The sequence below is a fragment of the Hyaena hyaena genome, unplaced genomic scaffold (genome assembly GCF_003009895.1).
Source record: "Hyaena hyaena isolate Hyena2069 unplaced genomic scaffold, ASM300989v1 scaffold_4, whole genome shotgun sequence".
Lineage (NCBI taxonomy): Eukaryota > Metazoa > Chordata > Mammalia > Carnivora > Hyaenidae > Hyaena > Hyaena hyaena.
In genome coordinates, this window is record NW_024080636.1 from 4,214,062 (window position 1) to 4,232,341 (window position 18,280).

Sequence of the window (18,280 nt, forward strand, 5' to 3'; positions counted from 1 at the left end):
CCCCGTCACTGCCCCCTCCCCGCACCCTCGCGGAGCTCTAGGCAGCCCGCGCCTTATTTGCCTGGCCCTAGGGGGCGGGGCTTCCTGGCTGACGTCACGCAGGGACTGGCTGGTTCCCCGCGCCGGGAGGCCGGACCGGCGAGTGGTGCAGGGCAGACCCCGGACTTGAACTTGGACTCCTGTCTGCGGCGCGCACAAACCCAAGAGTCCGGCCCCAGACCCCGGCGCGCCGCCGCTATGTGCGACCCCAGGCGCGGCTGGAGCCTGTCCTTCGCGGGCTGCGGCTTCCTGGGCTTCTACCACGTCGGGGTGACCCAATGCCTGAGCGAGCGCGCCCCGCACCTCCTCCGCGATGCGCGCATGTTTTTCGGCGCCTCTTCGGGGGCGCTGCACGGCGTCACCTTCCTCTCTGGGATCCCGCTAGGTATGTCCCTGGCCACCGCCGCAGCTCGGAGAAGGGACAGGTCGCGGGGCTCCCGGTGGAGCTGACATTGGACACGGACACCACGGAGGCCCCTCCCCAGACAGATGCTTCCTCCCGAGTGTCCTCTAGCCCTGCACCATGGCGGGGTGGGGGGTGGGGGGTGTCAGTCGCCAGCCTGGGAGGGGGACGACGCGCCTGGGGTTGGCTGTCTTGGGCTTGGGAACCCTGAGTGCATCCCCACCCCAACCCATCCTTGGCCCCCTGGCTTGAGGGAAGCCCCTTGCCCTGGGACTGAGAATGAGCTCATCTGGAGCGACGTCGAGGAGGGAGCAGGACCGGGGGATGGGGGGTGGGGGGCGTGGAGCTGACTCCTAGGGTCCCCATCAGCTCAGGGGGTGCTGGGCAATTTGCCCTGGGTCCCACTAGAAGCAACGCGTTGGCCTCTGTCCCAGGGTGGGAGCCGTCTTCGCTCTGGTGACTGCAGGGATTGGAGATGCCCCCTCCCCTTTCCTGGGGGCTGGATAGCCTCTCGCGGGGAGGACAGCCCTTGGAAGTTCTCCTGGGCAGCTTTGCTGCTTTGAGGTTAATGGGGACATGGGGGAGGGGGCACATGTGTGCGGGGGTGGGGGGGTGGGGGTGGGTACTAGATATCATCCCTAGGGGCCGGGTAGATCCCAGGACATCTCCCTTACCGTCCCTCCACCCACCCCCACCCTGCTCAGCACAGCTGGAAATGAGATCCAGTGCCTTTGAATCTTGTGCTAATGAAACATCTGTGTATGTGGGTAGCCAAGGGAGGGACAGATGTAGAGCTGTGCCCAGCTGGCCCAGACTAGGGTGTGGCCTGGGGTTCTGAGCCAGGGGACAGGACCCGAGACAAGTGGCAGCTAGACACCCAGAGCCCCGAGTGGAAGGCTGTGTGCCTCGTTGGCCCCTGCTCAGCTTCTTTAGCAATTGAGTCTTCAGCCTTCCCAGGGACTTCTGTGTGAGACTCCCCCAGCTGGGAATGACTTTGATTCTGGTGGCCAGGAATCCCCCAGCAGGAGGTGCAGCCCTGTGATTGGATAGGATGGGTGAGCAGATCCTGGGCTGACTGGGAGGTGGGGATTAGGAGAGAGGTCCTGGCTGCCTTCTCTACTGACAGGGAGGGGAGCAGAGGGCTGGAGATGTGGCCTCAGGGAGGATTAGTGTGGCCACATAGCCAGGCTGCAGCTCTGGGATTTGGCAGTGATAGAAGACAGCCTTTGTGTGTCAAGGTGCCTGCACGGACTCTAGTATGGAGAGACAGGCGACAGGTGCAGTCCAGGACAGCACCCTGTAGAGCAGGGGGAGGCTTGGGGACCAGCAGGTCCCTGGAAAGCAGGGTCTGGAGGTCTGGGCAGGAGCTGCTCCCGAGTTCCAGGAGGCCTGCTTTCACCTCCTGTCTCATTTGGGGACCCCCGAGGAACATTTGCTAGGGCTGCAACTTGGAAAGCGTTCCTGTGAGCGCTTCTAAGCCGAGTACTCAGCAGAATGTGCCAGCTGTGTGCAACTTTGCCCGTTCCACCTGGGCTCCGTGGGGCCACACACGTTGGGAGAGATGAGCTGAGGTCAGAAGTGGCCCAAGTGGCCGGCTTCTGTCCGCCCTTCCGCATCTCAGGATTTATGAGCGGCCAGGTGGCAGGGTGGGGAGTCGTGGTCCTGCAGTACCAGCGCAGTGCACATCAGCCAGAGGGGTCCAGGCTGGTGGGTGAGGCCCGATGGAGCACGAATATGGCCCATGCCCACTCGACAGCGGTAATTTTGGTGTCTGAGGCTTAAGATGAAAGCTCGTTATGCATTAGGAAGCTTCTCTGGGTTGAGTACCTTACAGATGGTAGTGTATCTAATCCCCTCTGTCCCCAGAGGTAAAGCATGCACAGTTGCACAGTCTGAGATAGAGGCAGCGAGGTGACTTTCTGAGGTTGCTCGGCTAGGAGGAGGTGGAGGCAGGATTCTCACCGGGGCCCCAGCCTGCACTCATTCTCTGCTTCCTGCGGGGGTAGGTCCTTTGTGCTAATGCTCTCTTGCTGAGGAGTCCCCGCTTCTGGCTTTGGGGGAATGGAGGTGAGAGCGAGCTCCCTGAGGCCTCTGGCGGCGCCTTCCTGTGGCGGGAACCTAGGGCAGCCTGTCCTGTAGAAGCACACGCAGGTGCGTATGCCATTGATCATTTCCTGGCAGCCGCGCTGAATAAAAGTAAAAGATACAGTTGAAATTAATTTCACTTATCCCAATACAGCCAGCATATCAGTTTCATTTTCACAGCCAACTATATAAGACATTATCAATGACGTAGTGTTCTAGATTCCTTTGTAGGAAGCCTTTGAATTCAGGTGTGTCGTTGACACATCTCAGATTGGACGGAGCCACATCGGAAGGGCGCCACAGCCGCGGTCGTGCGGGACTGGAAATCGGTTGGGGGCTTTCTTGCCACCTGGTTTCTGGTCACTGCTGTCTCCCAGGCCCCACTATCCTGTGTATATTTGTGTCTCGCCCCCGCAGACAAGGTCATTCATATACTCGCGGACCTCGTCTACAGAGCCAGGAGCCAGAACATCAGCATCCTTCACCCATCCTTCCGCGTGAGTAAATTCATCCGAGAACATCTCCACAGAAACCTGCCAGACGACGTCCACACACTCATCTCCGGCAGAATGTGCATCTCGCTCACCAGAGTGTCCGATGGGGAAAACGTGCTGGTGTCTGATTTTCAGTCCAAGGACGAAGTTGTGGACGTAAGCAGTAGTTTGCTTCCCCGGGTATCGTCCAGTAAGAAAAGCGATTCCACTTTGGCTGCAACCCAGAGAGGGCTGTCATAGGCCACCGGCCTCGTTTCTTAAGCCGCCGGGAGAACCCGATTCCCTGGAAGGCTGGTTTGCTTCCTGCCCCTACGGTGACATAAACTCTGTGCTTCCTGTGGTCTGGTCTTGGCATCAGTAATCCTCAGATGCCCGCAGTCAGTTTCAGTCTCCAATACTGCCTCCCTCCACACCCTTCAAGACTCGGCTCCTGACCACCTCTTCCAAGGATCCCTGTCCCCACGATGCGTGTTCCGGACTCAGAACATCTGGGGTGGAATCCCACAAGGGTGGGAACAGATCTACTAGCCTCTGGCCTGAGTGTCCTGCTCAGAGAAGATCACTTACAATATCAAAATTTTTTCCTATAAAAGTTTATTTTTGAGAGGGAGAGAGAGATCGAGTGTGAGTATGAGAGGAACAGAGAGTGAGGGTGACACAGAATCCGAAGCAGGCCCCAGGCTCTGAGCTGTCAGCACAGAGCCTGACGTGGGGCTCAAACTCAGACCGTGAGCTCATGACCTGACTTGAAGTCAGACACTTAACTGACTGAGCCACCCAAGTGCCTCTCAAAATCCTATTTAATTTGGATGATGCCTTTCACGAGAGTTACTTGGACTACATTTCTCTTAACTCGGTCCGTACGAGCCAGCAGCCGGGCACATATAACCAGTAGCGTTTCAGCAGCCAGGATCAACCTCTATTTAACCTTGCTTCCAGAAGCCCTTTGTAGACAGCCAGCACTGGCCTGTGCTCGCCGGAGCCGGGTTCTCTCCCTGGGTCAGCCCTGCTTCCTGCCCTGCCCCCACCTCAGCTCAGCGATGCTCAGTGTGCTGGTTGGACCTCAGCCTCAGCACCACCTAGAAGGCTATTGGGATGGAGGTTCTCGGACCCCTCCAGGCTGCTGCGGCAGAATCCTGGGGTGGGCCCTGGGGTTGTGGGCAGCAAGCTTTCCAGGTGATTCTGAGGAAGATCAGCATTTGCAAAGCCCTGGGCTGGTGTCTTCCCCTATCAGTAGCGGCTCTGGGTCCCGTCTTCTTCATGGGCCCCGTATGGCTCCTCCCGTGGGGAGAGGGACAGGAAGTTGACACCGACAGACTGTGTTTTAGGAACTTATCCTTAGTCCTAAAATAGAAGTGTGTGGGTTCGTTTGTTCCCCGTCCAGCTAGTTCAAAGAGCACCCCATCTCCAAAGAGTCAAGATAGGCTCCCTGCTCGGTTCATTTGAAGAAGGCTCGGGCTGGCTCAGGCTGGCCCGGGGGAATCGAAGGCAGGCTGTTCGGCCTGTAGTTTCACTTCTTTCTGTCTCCACAGGCTTTGGTTTGTTCCTGCTTCATCCCTTTCTACTGTGGCCTAATCCCTCCTTCCTTCAGGGGTGTGGTGAGTCGACTTTTTTTTTTTTTAATTAAAAAAAATGTTTATTTACTTTTGAGATGGAGAGAGAGACAGAGTGTGAGCAGGAGAGGGGGAGAGATAGAGAACCTGAAACAAGCTCCAGGCTGTGAGCTGTCAGCACAGAGCCCGACACGGGGCTGGAACCCACAAGCCGGGAGATCTTGACCTGAGCTGAGGTCAGACTCCCAAACACTGAGCCCAAAACACTGAGCCACCTAGGCACCCCGAGTCTGCTTTTAAACTCACTGCACAGCAGCCTCTGCCCGCAGGGAAGTTGCCTCAGGCACCCGAGGACCCATCCCAAATGCAGAGCCCTTTGCCCTCCTGGCCTTCCAGACTGAGGTTCCCTAGATAGCTATAGCTGGCCCCCGTCTGCGCTGCCTGGACAGCAAAACCACCTTCATGTAGAATTAATTATCTGGCTACCTGGAAGGAAAACTGATTCACTTAATCTTCACCGGAGCACCAAGGATAGGTCCCCGGTGGCCTGGTTAAAGTAGAAGATGCTTTAGGGTCTGTTACTTGCGTAAGGTGGCACTTTATTCCCAGGCCTTGAGGGGTACAGCCCGCTGTGACTCCGATGCTGCCCTTTGTGGCCCATAGCTTTGGGCAGAAGCTGCTTTGATTCAGTTCCATTCCACAAATATGTGGTTTAGCCCATTTCCAGGCCCTGCTTGGGGTGGACAGACACAGGCAATGAGGCATCTGCTCTGCAGGCTCCGGACTAGATTCTGGGCTTTGCTGGGCCCCTGGCAGCTTCTTCCTAGGGCCGCATTATATATATGTATGTATATTAATTTGTTAACATTTATTTATTTTTGAGAGAGAACAGAGTGCAAGCAGGGGAGGGATAGAGAGGGAGGGAGTCACAGAATCCGAAACAGGCTCCAGTTTCCGAGCTATCAGCACAGAGCCCGATGTAGGGCTCAAACCCAAAAAAGAGGAGATCACAAACTTAGCCGAAGTTGAACACTTAACCAGCTGAACCCCCCAGGCACCTCTACGGCGAGTGTCTTCGATGGCTATGGTGTGGCTGAGTGTGGATAGTTCTCTGTGCTTGTTGAGGCCTCAGGAAGGATTGGCTGGGGAGGGTCTTCCAGCTGTGATATTCAAAGACCTTCCTCTGTGGGGACAGACAGCTGAGCCGTGATGGCCTTTGATTTGGGAATCATTCTACACATCCCTTTGGTGAATGTAGACTTTGCCCAAATAGTACCTAAACCTGCTTGGGACAGCCTAATGTTGTGGGTGCAGAAGATGTTTTCTGGCTGCCTTGATGCCAAGGTCATGGCCATTTTAGTCTCCAAAGCTCCTCAAGGTGCTGGTTCTGATTTTCCAAGCAGCAAGAGGGGTCTGGAATCTAACCCATGGCCTTCTGTCACTTTCATGGCAGGGTCTACATCATACTCTGTCCCAGGTGCACACAGAGTCCCTGCAAAGTACCCAGGCACACCTAGAGGTGGCCTCCTGGGCGTCAGACTTGGCCAGCACAATGTGGGCTGGGCTCCAGCCTCTGTCTGCCTCGTTGCCAGACACTTTTTGTGCAGTGCACAGGCTACACAACAGTATATAGCAATCTTGAGTGCCAGCCTAGAGCCTGGCCTGGCATAGAAATGCTCACTGACGATTTGTTGAAAGAAAGTTTCCAGAACCCATCTTCTCGCCATACCAGCCTGCAGCTCTGAGAGACCTCTGCTCATAATCTGAAAAACACATAAAACGCCAGCCCAGAGTTTCTGACAGTATGTCCTATTGTCCTCCCCTTAAAAGCGATATATAGATGGAGGATTGAGTGACAACGTCCCCTGCTTTGATGCCAAAACGACCATCACCGTGTCCCCCTTGTATGGGGAGTGTGATATCTGCCCTAAGGTCAAGTCCACGAACTTTCTTCATATGGACTTTACCAAGCTCAGCTTGCGTATCTGCTCAGAGAATGTCTACCTTCTGATTCGAGCGTTATGTCCTCCGGATCTCAAGGTGAGTTGGGGGCTGTGTGTTTTGGGGGTGCAGTTCTTTGCTTCTGTTTGCCAAGATACCTACCAATGTCTCCTTCCACACACAGAATCAGATCCCCCCACATTCACTGAATAGAACTGGGGTGTGGGGGTGTTTTCCTGCCCCAGGAACTCAGTGCTGCCCCCGCTCTGACCTTTGGAATCACCTGGGAAGATTTAACCAGGCCTGTAGCTCAGGTCCCACATCCAGGGGGCTCTGATTTAAGTAGCTGGGGTGCATCCTGGGTGGTGGGATTGGTAGTTACCCTGATGATTCTTCTTTGCAAGTGTGGTCAAGAACCACACTGCATTTGGCGGTTTAATCTCTCTCCATTGTTGAAGGAGGCCTCCTCTCCCTAATATTAAAAAAAAAAAAAGTGTAAACCGTAGGTACTAATGGCTCTCCGGGGAGAAGGAGGGCTGTGTGTAGGCTGCGTGTGCTCCAGGAGAGATGGAGAGTGGAGAAGGCTGCTGTTAATCGTCCCAGTGTGAGCTAGAACGGGCCCCAGTATTTGTTAGGGGGCGGGAAGGCTAGTCCAGGGAAGGAGGGGTCCCAGAGCAACCAGCCCTGCGTGAGAGCGGAGCTCGAGTCTCCTCGGAGCACAGAGCCCTTTGTCCAGCGACTCCCAGGCTGGGCCGGGGGCCATCGGAGCAGGTTGGAGCAGGGACGGGTCTTCTGTTTGTCTCTGGAGCCTTCGGAACGGCTCCCCCACTGCAGCGACCTCATTTGATGTGTTGCCAGGTGCTCGGAGAGATATGCCTTCAGGGGTATTTAGACACCATCAGGTTCTTGGAAGAGAATGGTACGTATGGGCGAGGTGGGGGCAGACATAGCCTTTGAACAAGCTTTCTGTCAGCACGCAGCAGCTGGAGGCTGAGGTTAGGTGGACACTCGGGCCGGGGGTCTGCCCTCAGCATCTCGCCCAGCCCGCTCGTTGCCCCTGTGGGAGAGGACATCGTTGTTCCATTGTACAAACGGGGAGACGGAGTGAGCCGGGGACCCCGCCATGCTCACGGAGCGGCAGGCTGGGGCTGGGACCCGAGGGGCGCGGTTCCGGGGCCTTCTCCTTCCTTAGTGCCACCTGTCTGAACAGTGAAGGCCGTTCTGTCCGTTTTCCTTTTCTGCCTGAACTATTTTGAGTGCTTAGAGAAACAGAGGAAGTCAAGCAGGGCTTCTGGTCCTGAGCCCCAACTATCCAGGCGTGGCTGTCTGGATGGCTCAGTCAGTAGAGCGTCCGACTTTGACTCAGGCCACGATTTCACAGTTGGGGAGTCTGAGCCCCGCGTCGGGCTCACTGCTGTCAGTGAGGAGCCTGCTTCGGATCCTCAGGTCCTCTGTCTCCCTCTCTCTCTGCCCATTCCCCGCTCGTACTCTCTTTAATAAAGATAATAAGAATAAGAATGGCTCCTGTATGGGTTCATGGAATTAGTCTCTGGCCAAGTCCAAGGAGAAGTCACGGTGAAGAGGACATACGTGTATCTCTGTCCTCAGAGTTTGCAGGTGCCGAGCTATTGGCTACGTGCCAGGGATGCCGCAGTGAATAGGAAGATGTGGCCTCTGCCCTCCCGGACCTTAGCCTGGTGGTCAGGGGGGCACATAAGTGAATGGAGGCTGATGTGTGCCAAGTGCCTGGTTGGAAGAGACAGGACACTGTAGATCTCACAGGAGGGTCTGCATGGCATGGGGGGAGGCGCGGCTTCAGGGAGACGCCAGCTGTTGCAAGATCGGGACACACGGGAGCCTGAGGCACGGGGGACATGAGCAGGAGAGCGTGGCTGGGTGGAGGATGGGAAGAAGGCGCATGTGGCCGGAGTTTCAGGGCGTGGGGGACACGGAGGGGTGGGCAGAGAGCAGGGAGGGGAGGGCTGGACCTGGGTGACTCCGGAGGCAGTAGGGAGCCACCAAGGGTCCCAGATGTAGGAGCGAGGGAGGTCAGCAGAGGGTTTTGGGTGCAAGGGGGGCGGAGGAGGGGAGGGCGGGGAGGGAGGAGTGCCCGTCTCGGGGGGACCGGCCAGGACCAGGGCAGTGAGGGTGGTGCGCGGGCCCACAGGGGACAGGACTCAAAGATGACCAAGTAGAGTCGGGAAGGGGAACGATCAGGAATAAATCCTGGGCTCAGACTTCGGCAGCCTAGGCAGGGGGTGCCCTTCTCTCCAGTTCAGGACTCTTGGGGGGCAGAGGGAATGCGTCCCCTGGAAAGAAGGGTGGTGTGCTCGATGCGGGCCGGGTGGGTGTACAGGTGGGTGTGCAGCGCCCCAGGCGCATTTTTGGGCACCTGCACAGGAGACGGCTGATGCCAGGGCCCAAAGTCCTGGAGGGCCGTCTGGGCTGGGAATGGAAATTCGAGGGAACCTGGGATTCGGTGACAGCAGCCGACCCCTTTGGGTTGGGCTTGGGTAGCTCAGTGACTCTCCTGACTCGGTGACTTTCGACAGGCCACCTCCCTCCCTGGGCCTCTGTCTCCACATCTGTAGCAAAAGGAGTTTGGATATGTGGTCCCCAGGTTGGATATTCTTGGTCATTCCAAAGACTAGCGTTTGCAGCCTCTGTGTTGGGTTTGAGTCCAAAGATCTGAGCGAGGCTCCCGGCCAGGCTGGCCCGGGTCGGGGTTGTCCCCTGGGAACAGAACACGAAGTTCCTAATTCAGAACCTGGAACACAGGCTTAACCGGTGGTTTAGTTTTTACCCCTTAATTAGAATTCCTGCTTCACCTTCATGCCTCCACCTGTGGCTGGGGGTGCAGACAGCAACTGAGCAACTGAAGCAGAGCCAAACGCACACCTCTTGGCTTCAGAGCCTCAACGTCGGGGCACCTGGGGAGCTTAGTTGGGTAAGCCTCCGACTTCGGCTCTGGCAATGATCTCACAGTTCCTGAGTTTGAGCCCCGTACGGGCTCTGTGCCGACAGCTGAGCCTGGAACCTGCTTCGGATTCTGTGTCTCCTTTCCTCTCTGCCTCTCCCTTCCTCATTCTCTGTCTCCTTCTGTCTCTCAAAAGTAAATAAATGTTAAAAAAATTTTTTAATGTTTTAGTTGTTTCTGAGTGAGAGAGAGAGAGAGAGACAGTGTGAGCAGGGAAGGGTCACAGAGAGAGGGAGATACAGAATCCAAAACAGGCTCCAGGCTCTGAGTTGGCTGTCAGCACAGAGCCCAACACGGGGCTCAAGCCCACAAACCATGAGGCCATGACCTGAGCTGAAGTTGGACGCTTAACCGACTGAGCCACCCAGGAGCCCCAACATTTTTAAAAATAAGCCCCCGCCTCGTACCAAGCTGGTAACGAGAGAAGCCCCCTTTGCTTGCCACCCTGTCCCTCTGTGGGTGGGTGTGTGAGTAGTGACCCCTGCCGCCCAAGTTCACCCTTGACTGGTTTCCTGCATCCGTGGCAGGGATCTACAACGTGTCTCGGCCGTGCCTGAATTTATCTCCAGAGGAGTCGGAGGTCCTCACGCCCACCTCGGAACCCGTGAGCCTGGACTCCCCGCCGAGCGTGGCTGCGCCGGGGATGAAGACAGAGCAAGACGAGCTGCTGGACCACCTGCGTCTCAGCCTCCTGACCTGGGACGAGAGCGTCCTGGCAACCCTGTCGCCGAAGCTTACTGCAGGTGCCTGCTCCTCGGGGGACGGACAGGGATCGAGGGTGTTGTTCCCCGTAACAGAGACCCAAGGGGCTGCTGTTCTGTGTGTCGTGGTGGAAGGTAATCCTGCCAAGCAGGAGAAGGAGCAGGCGGGGTGTGGGGCCCTCCACTCTTGGGGCAGCTCCTCCGTTCCCCTCCCCGGGCACCGTGCTCAGTCTCCCTTCCCGTGGGGTCCTGGCTGGAGGAGAGCGGACCCCAGCTGTTTTGAGTGAACGGGCACGCTGGATTTCCGGAGCCACAGGGGTGGGTCTGTTCTTTCAGAACTGCTCTCTGCCTGCCCATCCATCTCAAAGCCCCATCTTTCTGAGCCCAGCCTCCCCCCCCCCCCCCCACTCCCAGGTTTTCCCCTGCCTCCCTGCAATTTTGAATCTCCACTGAGTGGTGATGGATGTTATCACATCATCAACTATTAGGTGGACGGGAGTGCCCAGGCCAACTTCCCATCAGGCACTTGGAGAAATTCAAAGACGGACAGGACATCAGCCCTTGCTCCAAGGCACGAACACCTCTACTGCACTAACAGCGCTGGCCAGCAGCTGCCTGGGTCAATGTGACCTGAGGTGTCATGCGGTCATTACAAAGTGGAAACGGCAGGGGGCTCAGTAGGTTAAGTGTCCACCTCTTGGTTTCAGCTCAGGTTATGATCTCGTGGTTTTGCGAGTTCTGGGATCTGCGCTGGCAGCAGGGAGCCTGCTTGGGATTCTGTCTCTCTTCCTCTCTGTCCCCCTCCCCCAACTCCCACCCCACGCTGTCTCTGTCTCTCTGAAAAAAATAAATAGACTTCAAAAAAAAAAGAAAAGAAAAAGAGAGCTAGCAGGCCGGACGGTTCCAGGCCGAAGAAAGCAGAGTGCAGCTGTAGGAAAACCTTATAAAGTCAATGGGCTATTTGAGAAGTTTGTGTATCCTGCCAAAACTAGCTATCATTAAAAAAAAATGTTTTAAGGCTTATTTTTTTTTATTTTATTTTTTTTTTAATTTTTATTTATTTCTAGGAGAGAGAGAGATAGACAGCATGAACAGGGGAGGGTCAGAGAGAGAGGGAGACACAGACTCTGAAACAGGCTCCAGGCTCTGAGCTGGCAGTCAGCACAGAGCCCAATGCAGGGCTCGAACCCACGAACCGCGAGATCATGACCTAAGCGAAAGTCGGACGCTTACCCGACTGAGCCACCCAGGCACCCCTAGGCTTATTTATTTTAGAGAGAGAGAGAGAGAGATAGTGTGTGTGTGTGAGCAGGGGAGGGGCAGAGAGAGGGGGAGATGCAGGATCCGAAGCAGGCTGCAGGCTCCGAGCAGTCAGCGCTGAGCCGGATGCGGGGCTCCCACCCACGAACCATGAGACCATGACCTGAGCCGAAGATGGATGCTTCACCCGGGCGCCCCTAAATAGTTACCATTTAACAGAGAGTTGTTCATTGAGAACCCTTTATCCTGTGGGCTCTTCAAGGGCTGCTCTGGGCTTCGTCCTCTCCGGGTCTCGTTTGTGGATGCTTCTGATTCTTTGTACGCCAGGGTTTGTGTATTTCACGGAAATTCCAAGCACTTCCTGCTCGCGGTGCGTTGGTTTCCACACTGGAGGGAGATACACCTCCAAATTGTATTTTTCAGTTCTGAGCGAAGCAATTAAAAGCCAACAGGGATACATGAGCAAGATCTGCAACTTCTTGCCAGTTAAGGTCTTGTCCTACGCGATGCTGCCTTGCACGTTGCCCGTGGAGTCTGCCATCGTGCTTGTCCACAGGTGAGTCTTTTACGCGGCTTTGTGCCTTCCTCCCGGCTTGGGTGGAGATTGAGAGATCCACGTAAGGTCTTCAGCCGTGGCCTGGCTCCTCGGAGAGCGGGATGGCCTTCCTGTCTGTAAGGAGCCCCCGGAAGGTGCCGCACGGTGACCCCTCTCGGCCCCCCTCTTTTCTCGATGCTGTTCTGGATTGCTCCTTCCTGTAGGTCCATGGTTTTCATTTTGGGATTGCATTCACGGTATGTCGGGAGGACACGAGGCAGACGCTTGAATCCTGGGTATTTGTTTTACGTCTGCTTTCTTCAGACCTCTGTCAGAGTTCATGGCCGTTTTAGGGAGTTGGTCGGCATGGCCTTCTGTCCACCTTTAGAGGCCAAGGCATCCTTCAGAGTCCTGCTTGGTTCCCTTGTCCTTGAGCCTGCCCAGATCCCCTTTCTGCTCTAGTGAGTTAGCCATCTGCTCCCCCAACACCTCTGTCCTGGGGTGAGGTCTGGTCAGGCGTTTACAAGGCCCGTCAAACGGGTGCTTTTTGTATCCGGGGCGTCGGGGGCAGGTGGGGGGTGGGGGGAGTCCGCTGGGCTTGAATAAACCCTGAGCTACCTTGACTACCAGATTCTTGGCATCAGCTGCAGCTGACACCTTCCCCCAAGGGACAAGCCTGGCAGACCAGGCCCTTCTTTTATTTCCATGTGTACCCCTTGAGCTTTCTGGAGCCTAGAGTGACCTAACTTTGCCTTAGGGCTTTTAGGTAGGTTTGTCTTTGGCTGAACGCCCCTAATCCACCTTCTAGGATTGATCAGATTAGATTTAGGGGGTGACTCTGGTGATTTACGTGGACAGATGGCATGGTGAGACACCCGTCTTCAGTTTTTGCTTTGTGTTTGTGGCTCATTTTCATGCTGATACCTGTTTGTGTGTGTCTTGGTTTTATCCCTGCAGACTGGTGACCTGGATTCCCGATATTCCTGAGGACATCCAGTGGCTGCAGTGGGCCACCTGGCACCTGTGTTCTCGGGTGATGACACATCTCTTCCCCACGTTCAGGTACATGATTTGGTTGTGGGTGTGTGGGTCTGGCAGGGATCCCTTTCATCTGGAAGTTGGGGGGGGTGCCTATTTATGTAGATTCTCATCTGACCTCCAACCTGCCAGTGAGAAGGAAGAGGCCTGGCGGGTGGCCTGCAGCTGAGGCTGGTGGGTCAGCTGGTCTGTGTGAGGAATCTGAATGGCTCTCATATACCCATGGGTGTCGGGTGGGAAGTGTCCCAGCTGGGAGGGCCACAGGCTTAGAATCCCGGGATGATGACATCACCCCAGGACGGAGGGGTGGTGGACATGTGGCTTTGGATACCGCCGCCCTGAGGGGCCCCGAGCGTGCATGGCGGTGCACTCAGACTTGGCTGCTGGTGTCCATCCGTCAGTGCCGAGACAGAAGACCTGAGTTTGTATCCCTCATTTGTTTCAGACCCCAGATACCGACAAGCAGCCAGCAACCTGCCCTGGGGGACACGAGGGCGTCTCTCGCCTCCTGGCTCCGTAGTGGGGCCCTGCACACCTGGGGACTGGCCCGCAGGGGCCGGGCCGAGCTCGCCCAGCCAAGCCATCCTCCTGGCCGGCCTGGCCTTTTGGGGCCGGGGTTGGGCGAGAGTCCTCCGTCCCTGCTCTCCTAGTGCAGATGAGTTTCTTAGTCACGTGAGGGGACACATTTAGGACGTTCTTTCGTAGGTGCTGGGCCTTTCTGATCTTTGCACAGCTCCTTCTGCGCTGACGCGTAATGCTTCGGCATCCGGGACACACGGAGTCTTGCCTCTGTGCTGAATTTCTAGATGATTGAAACCAAAGGCAACGTACTCTTTTTAAGAAAAGCTAGGCCAGGCTGCTTTCAGGTGTGTGTGCGGTGGCCTGGGGCTTAACGGAGTCTAGTATGTACGTTCCTGGGTCTGTTAGCTCGGCCGGCTGGGAAATGGCAGGAGGAAGCCTGGTGTGGAGGGACCATTGTCAGCTCCGGCTTGTAGCCTTCCCAGGTCAGGGTTCCTCGAGGAGCCGGTGCCGTGACAGGTGGTGGGAGACTCGTGGCTGGGGGCTGGGCTGCCATCTTTGTGCCATCTTGGGGGCTGCAAGGAAGAGAAACGGGATCCTGTCTCCCCATCCAGGACTGGGCACTGTGGCAGGCACAGGGGCCGCCTTGTCCAAGGAGGGCGCTGCAGGTCATGGCCATTAAAAGGCGGTAACTGACATTTTGGAACGCTTTTTTTGCCCGAGCCTCAATATGGGATAGAGTTTTGTATAAAATAGAAAGGAACCTTATTATCTGTTGCATTAGAGGTTATGTGACTCAGCGAGGTGTTAAGAAGCCTCAGGGAGAATCCAGGGCAGAGACGGGCGTCCCAGGCCCCCGGGCAGGAGTCCAGCACAACGGAGGGGCTTGTGGTCTGTGCTCCTCTTTTCTCAATGGCCCCTGTCCGCTCTGTACCCCCAGAGCCTTAGCGGAGACCGAGAGACAGGGCCGTACCTTCTCCCCAGGTGTGAGTGTTGGCAAGCCCAGAGCCGTATGACTCAAGGTGAACCGCGCGGTCTTCATTATGCGTTTGAGTGGAACAAAAAGGACACTGATAAGCTCAGAATCCTCCGCGCTGGCTCAGGACGCCGCAGCCGCCACCTGCGCTGTGTTATGTGGCGTCGAAGAACCGGCAAGTTCAGACCGAGCACTTCCCTGCAAACACGTCCCCTTGAACAGAGAGCGTGCTTCTGGGCCTAGCCCCTACGCGAGGCCGTTTCCTTCCGCTGTGATGAGATCGGGAGTCCCAGAGGCCGGCCCGTGTGTACATACGGGGCCACTGCCCGACGTGGGACCCCCCCTTCGGCTCGTCACTGAGTCCTTGAGTCTCCGGGACGTGGGCACCCAGGCTTCTGTTCTGATGGCGCTTGCCCCCTCAGTGAGGCCAGGGCTGGGAGGCTCTCCCAGCCTCTTGAGCCCCAGAACGAGGCACCGTCCCCCTTGCTGAGCTGGCCTGGGGGTTGGAGAGGCCACGTCCGACACCCGCCTGGGCGGTTTGGAGCATTCGCTCACACCTTGTTCTGAGCCCTGATTCTCAAGTGTGCTGATCACCGCAGCATAGCCCATGAGCAGACACCAGTACCCTTTCGCCCTATTTTACAAGAACTGCCCTATTTTTCTACAGTCCAGATCTAACTGTCATTCTTTTTTTCCACTTAGTTTATTGTCAAATTGGTCTCCATTTAACACCCAGTACTCATCCCCACAAGTGCCCTCCCCCATGCCCATCACCCTCTTCCCCTCCCCCACACCCCCATCAACCATTAGTTTGTTCTCGACATTCAAGGGTCTCTCATGGTTTGCCTCCCGCCCTTTCCAAATATTTTCCCCCTTCTCCTCCCCCATGGTCCTCTGTTAAGATCCTCCGAATGCACCTATATATGCAAACATACGGTAGCTGTCCTTCTCTGCCTGACTTGTTTCGCTCAGCATAACACCCTCAAGTTCCATCCATGTTGCTACACAGGCCAGATTTCATTCTTTCTCATCACCATGTAGTATTCCATCGTAGAGACGACCCACATCTTCTTTATCCATTTGTCCGTTGATGGACACTTAGGCTCTTTCCATATTTTGGCTATTGTTGAAAATGCGGCTATGAACATTGGGGTACATGTGCCCCTAGGCATCAGCACTCCTGTGTCCCTTGGGTAAATCCCCAGCACTGCTATTGCTGGGTAGGGGAGTTCTAGTGTTCATTTTTTGAGGAACCTCCCCACTGTTTTCCAGAGGGCCTGCACCAGTTTCCATTCCCACCAACAGTGTAGGTGGGTGCCCGTTTCTCCACATCCTCGCCAGCATCTAGAGTCCTCTGATTTGCTCATTTTAGCCACTCTGAGTGGCGGGAGGTGGTATCTCCGTGTGGCTTTGATTTGTATTTCCCTGATGAGGAGGGACGCTGAGCATCATTTCATGTGTCTGTTGGCCATCTGGATGTCCTCCTTGGAGAAGTGTCTGTTCACATATTCTGCCCATTTCTTCACTGGGTTGTTTATTTTTCGGGTGTGGAGTTTGGTAAGTTTCTTATAGATTTTGGATACTAGCCTTTTATCTGATCTGTTATTTGCAACTATCTTTTCCCATTCCGTCAGCTGCCTATTCGTTTCATGGATTGTCTCCTTTGCCGTGCAGAAGGCTTTTATCTTGATGAGGTCCCAGTAGTTCATTTTTGCTCTTGATTCCCCTGCCTTTGGGGGTGTGTCAGGTATGAAATTGCTGCAGTGGAGGTCAAGGAGGTTGTTTCCTGCTTTCTCCTCTCGGGTATTGAAGGTTTGCTGTCTCACATTCAGGCCCTTTATCCACTATGAGTTTATTTTTGTGTATTGTGCAGGACAGTGATCCCGTTTCATTCTTCTCCCCATTGCTGTCCAGTTCTCCCAGCACCACCTGTTAAAGAGGCTCTCTTTTGTCCATTGGGTGCTCTCCCGCTTTGTCAAAGATGAGTTGACTGTACATTTGTGGGTCCAGTTCTGAGTTCTCAGTTCTATTCCATTGGTCTGTGTGTCTGGTTTTGTGCCCTGGTTGTCACACGATATCCGCTAACAGCTGATAGGATTACATGCAACTTATTTTCTTACTACTTTTTGAAATGGCTCAACCTCCTTCAAATGAGCTCATGCTTGTAAGTTTTAGAAAACCTGTGCTAAGACGAAAAAGGATAAGATTTTTACAGGAAGGGCCAAGGCTCCACTCGCCACCTGGGCCTTAGATGCCTCCCCACGCCCACTCCCCTACGGGCCCTCACCTCCCCAGCACGCCTGACGGTTTTCATCAGCACAGAAAAGCTCTGAAGTTCCTCTACCTTAGCAAACACTACCCCACACCCCCAATATGGTGCCTTTATGCTCTGAAATTTCCCACTGTCAGGTATCATCACTGTGTGGTCTGCCAAATGCCAGGGAGCAGCAGTCTTTATCTGGTGAACAGGTCATGAAGCTTAGTGCAAGAGCATGAGCGTAACCTTGGTTTTTTTTTTTTTTTAAAAGAAAAAGGTGTGTTATGTGTGTCTCTGGAGAAAAGACTGAGAACTATTCACCAGAAGTCCTGACAGTGGTGGTCATTATGCCGTTTTCTGTAATTATACTTTATTAGTCGTGGCTGTTTTGAAATTTCTATGGCAAATATGTATTACTTTCATTAGAAAACAACTCCTAATAAACGTGACGTTGAAAACGTGTTCCCTCGTCTCTATGCCCTTTCCAGAAGCCCTGCTTTTCTTTTGTCCCCTTGAGCCCCTTCAAATGCACCCCCCCAGGGTTACGGCCCCCCCGGCCAGGTGTCCCCACATGGACTCCGTCCTAGACACTGGACCCTCCCCCGCGGCAGTCCCTCTCCTTCTTCTGGGACCCCACTGTCCTGAGTGCTGGGCTCATCCCCCAGGCTCAGCTGTGCCTGCCGTACTGAGAGTTCACAGCTGTTTCTGGGGACCTCACCTTGAGGACCCCAAGTCCCTGAGTCCCCCGGCCACCTCCACTGGTCATTCCTCGGCTGCTCCCAGTATTACCCTCCAGTGCAGAGCTGCCCCGTACCTGTCAGATTCCAAGCCACCTGAGCCGGGCCCCAGAGATCCAGGAGCCCCTCCTCCCCAGCCCCCTACAGCTCGTCCCAGCCTTGCTGTGTCACCTCCACTGCAGGCCCCTGGAACCCCGCCTCTTGTCCCGGGCCCACACACTGGGGCGCCCCGGCCTGGAGGGTGCTGTACGGGCCTCACTCTCCCGCAAAGCGCTGAGGCTCGCCAGCCCCTCCCACCCCCACCCCCCCAGTGCCGCCTCGAGGGGAGCACAGAACCAGGTCGGTCCTGCTCCCCTCCAGCCAGCGCCCCGATCCTAACAGTCCTGTCCCAAACTAAGACGTGAGTGACCTCTATGGGCATCCGTGGGAAGACCTAGTGTCCCTTCCTCATGACCTCTGAGACTTGTGGTTTCATTTTAAAAGGGAGCCAGTGTCGTCATTTTATTAAGGGAGCGTTTCTACAACTCACGGGGCCAGATCCACACTTCATGAAGCAAAGTTTCTTGAAAGCTGGTGTCCTTGTGGCTACTGCTAAGGGATTTGATCAGTTATATTAGTCTGGGTTATGCTGCCTTTAACAAAGGTTCCCCCAGAAGGTTGATTTCTCATCAGAGGTTGCGGGCCTAGCCTGAAACCATCTCCCCCGTCTGGAGGGTCACGGATCGCAGCGACAGTGGGAAAGGAATATGGTGCTCAGAAGTTCTC

At 55.4% G+C, this 18,280-nt stretch overlaps 1 protein-coding gene across 1 annotated transcript; it reads left to right on the plus strand.

Annotated features, from left to right (window-relative positions):
* The first annotated feature begins 237 nt into the window (after window positions 1-237).
* Window positions 238-17,209, plus strand: PNPLA3 (patatin like phospholipase domain containing 3). Its single transcript, XM_039236979.1, has 9 exons — window positions 238-424; window positions 2,945-3,177; window positions 4,554-4,619; window positions 6,405-6,614; window positions 7,374-7,434; window positions 10,020-10,235; window positions 11,877-12,009; window positions 12,946-13,050; window positions 17,050-17,209. Exons 1-9 carry the CDS (start codon window positions 238-240, stop codon window positions 17,153-17,155), a joined length of 1,317 nt encoding a protein of 438 aa, XP_039092910.1. The 3' UTR covers window positions 17,156-17,209.
* The last annotated feature ends 1,071 nt before the right edge of the window (window positions 17,210-18,280 follow it).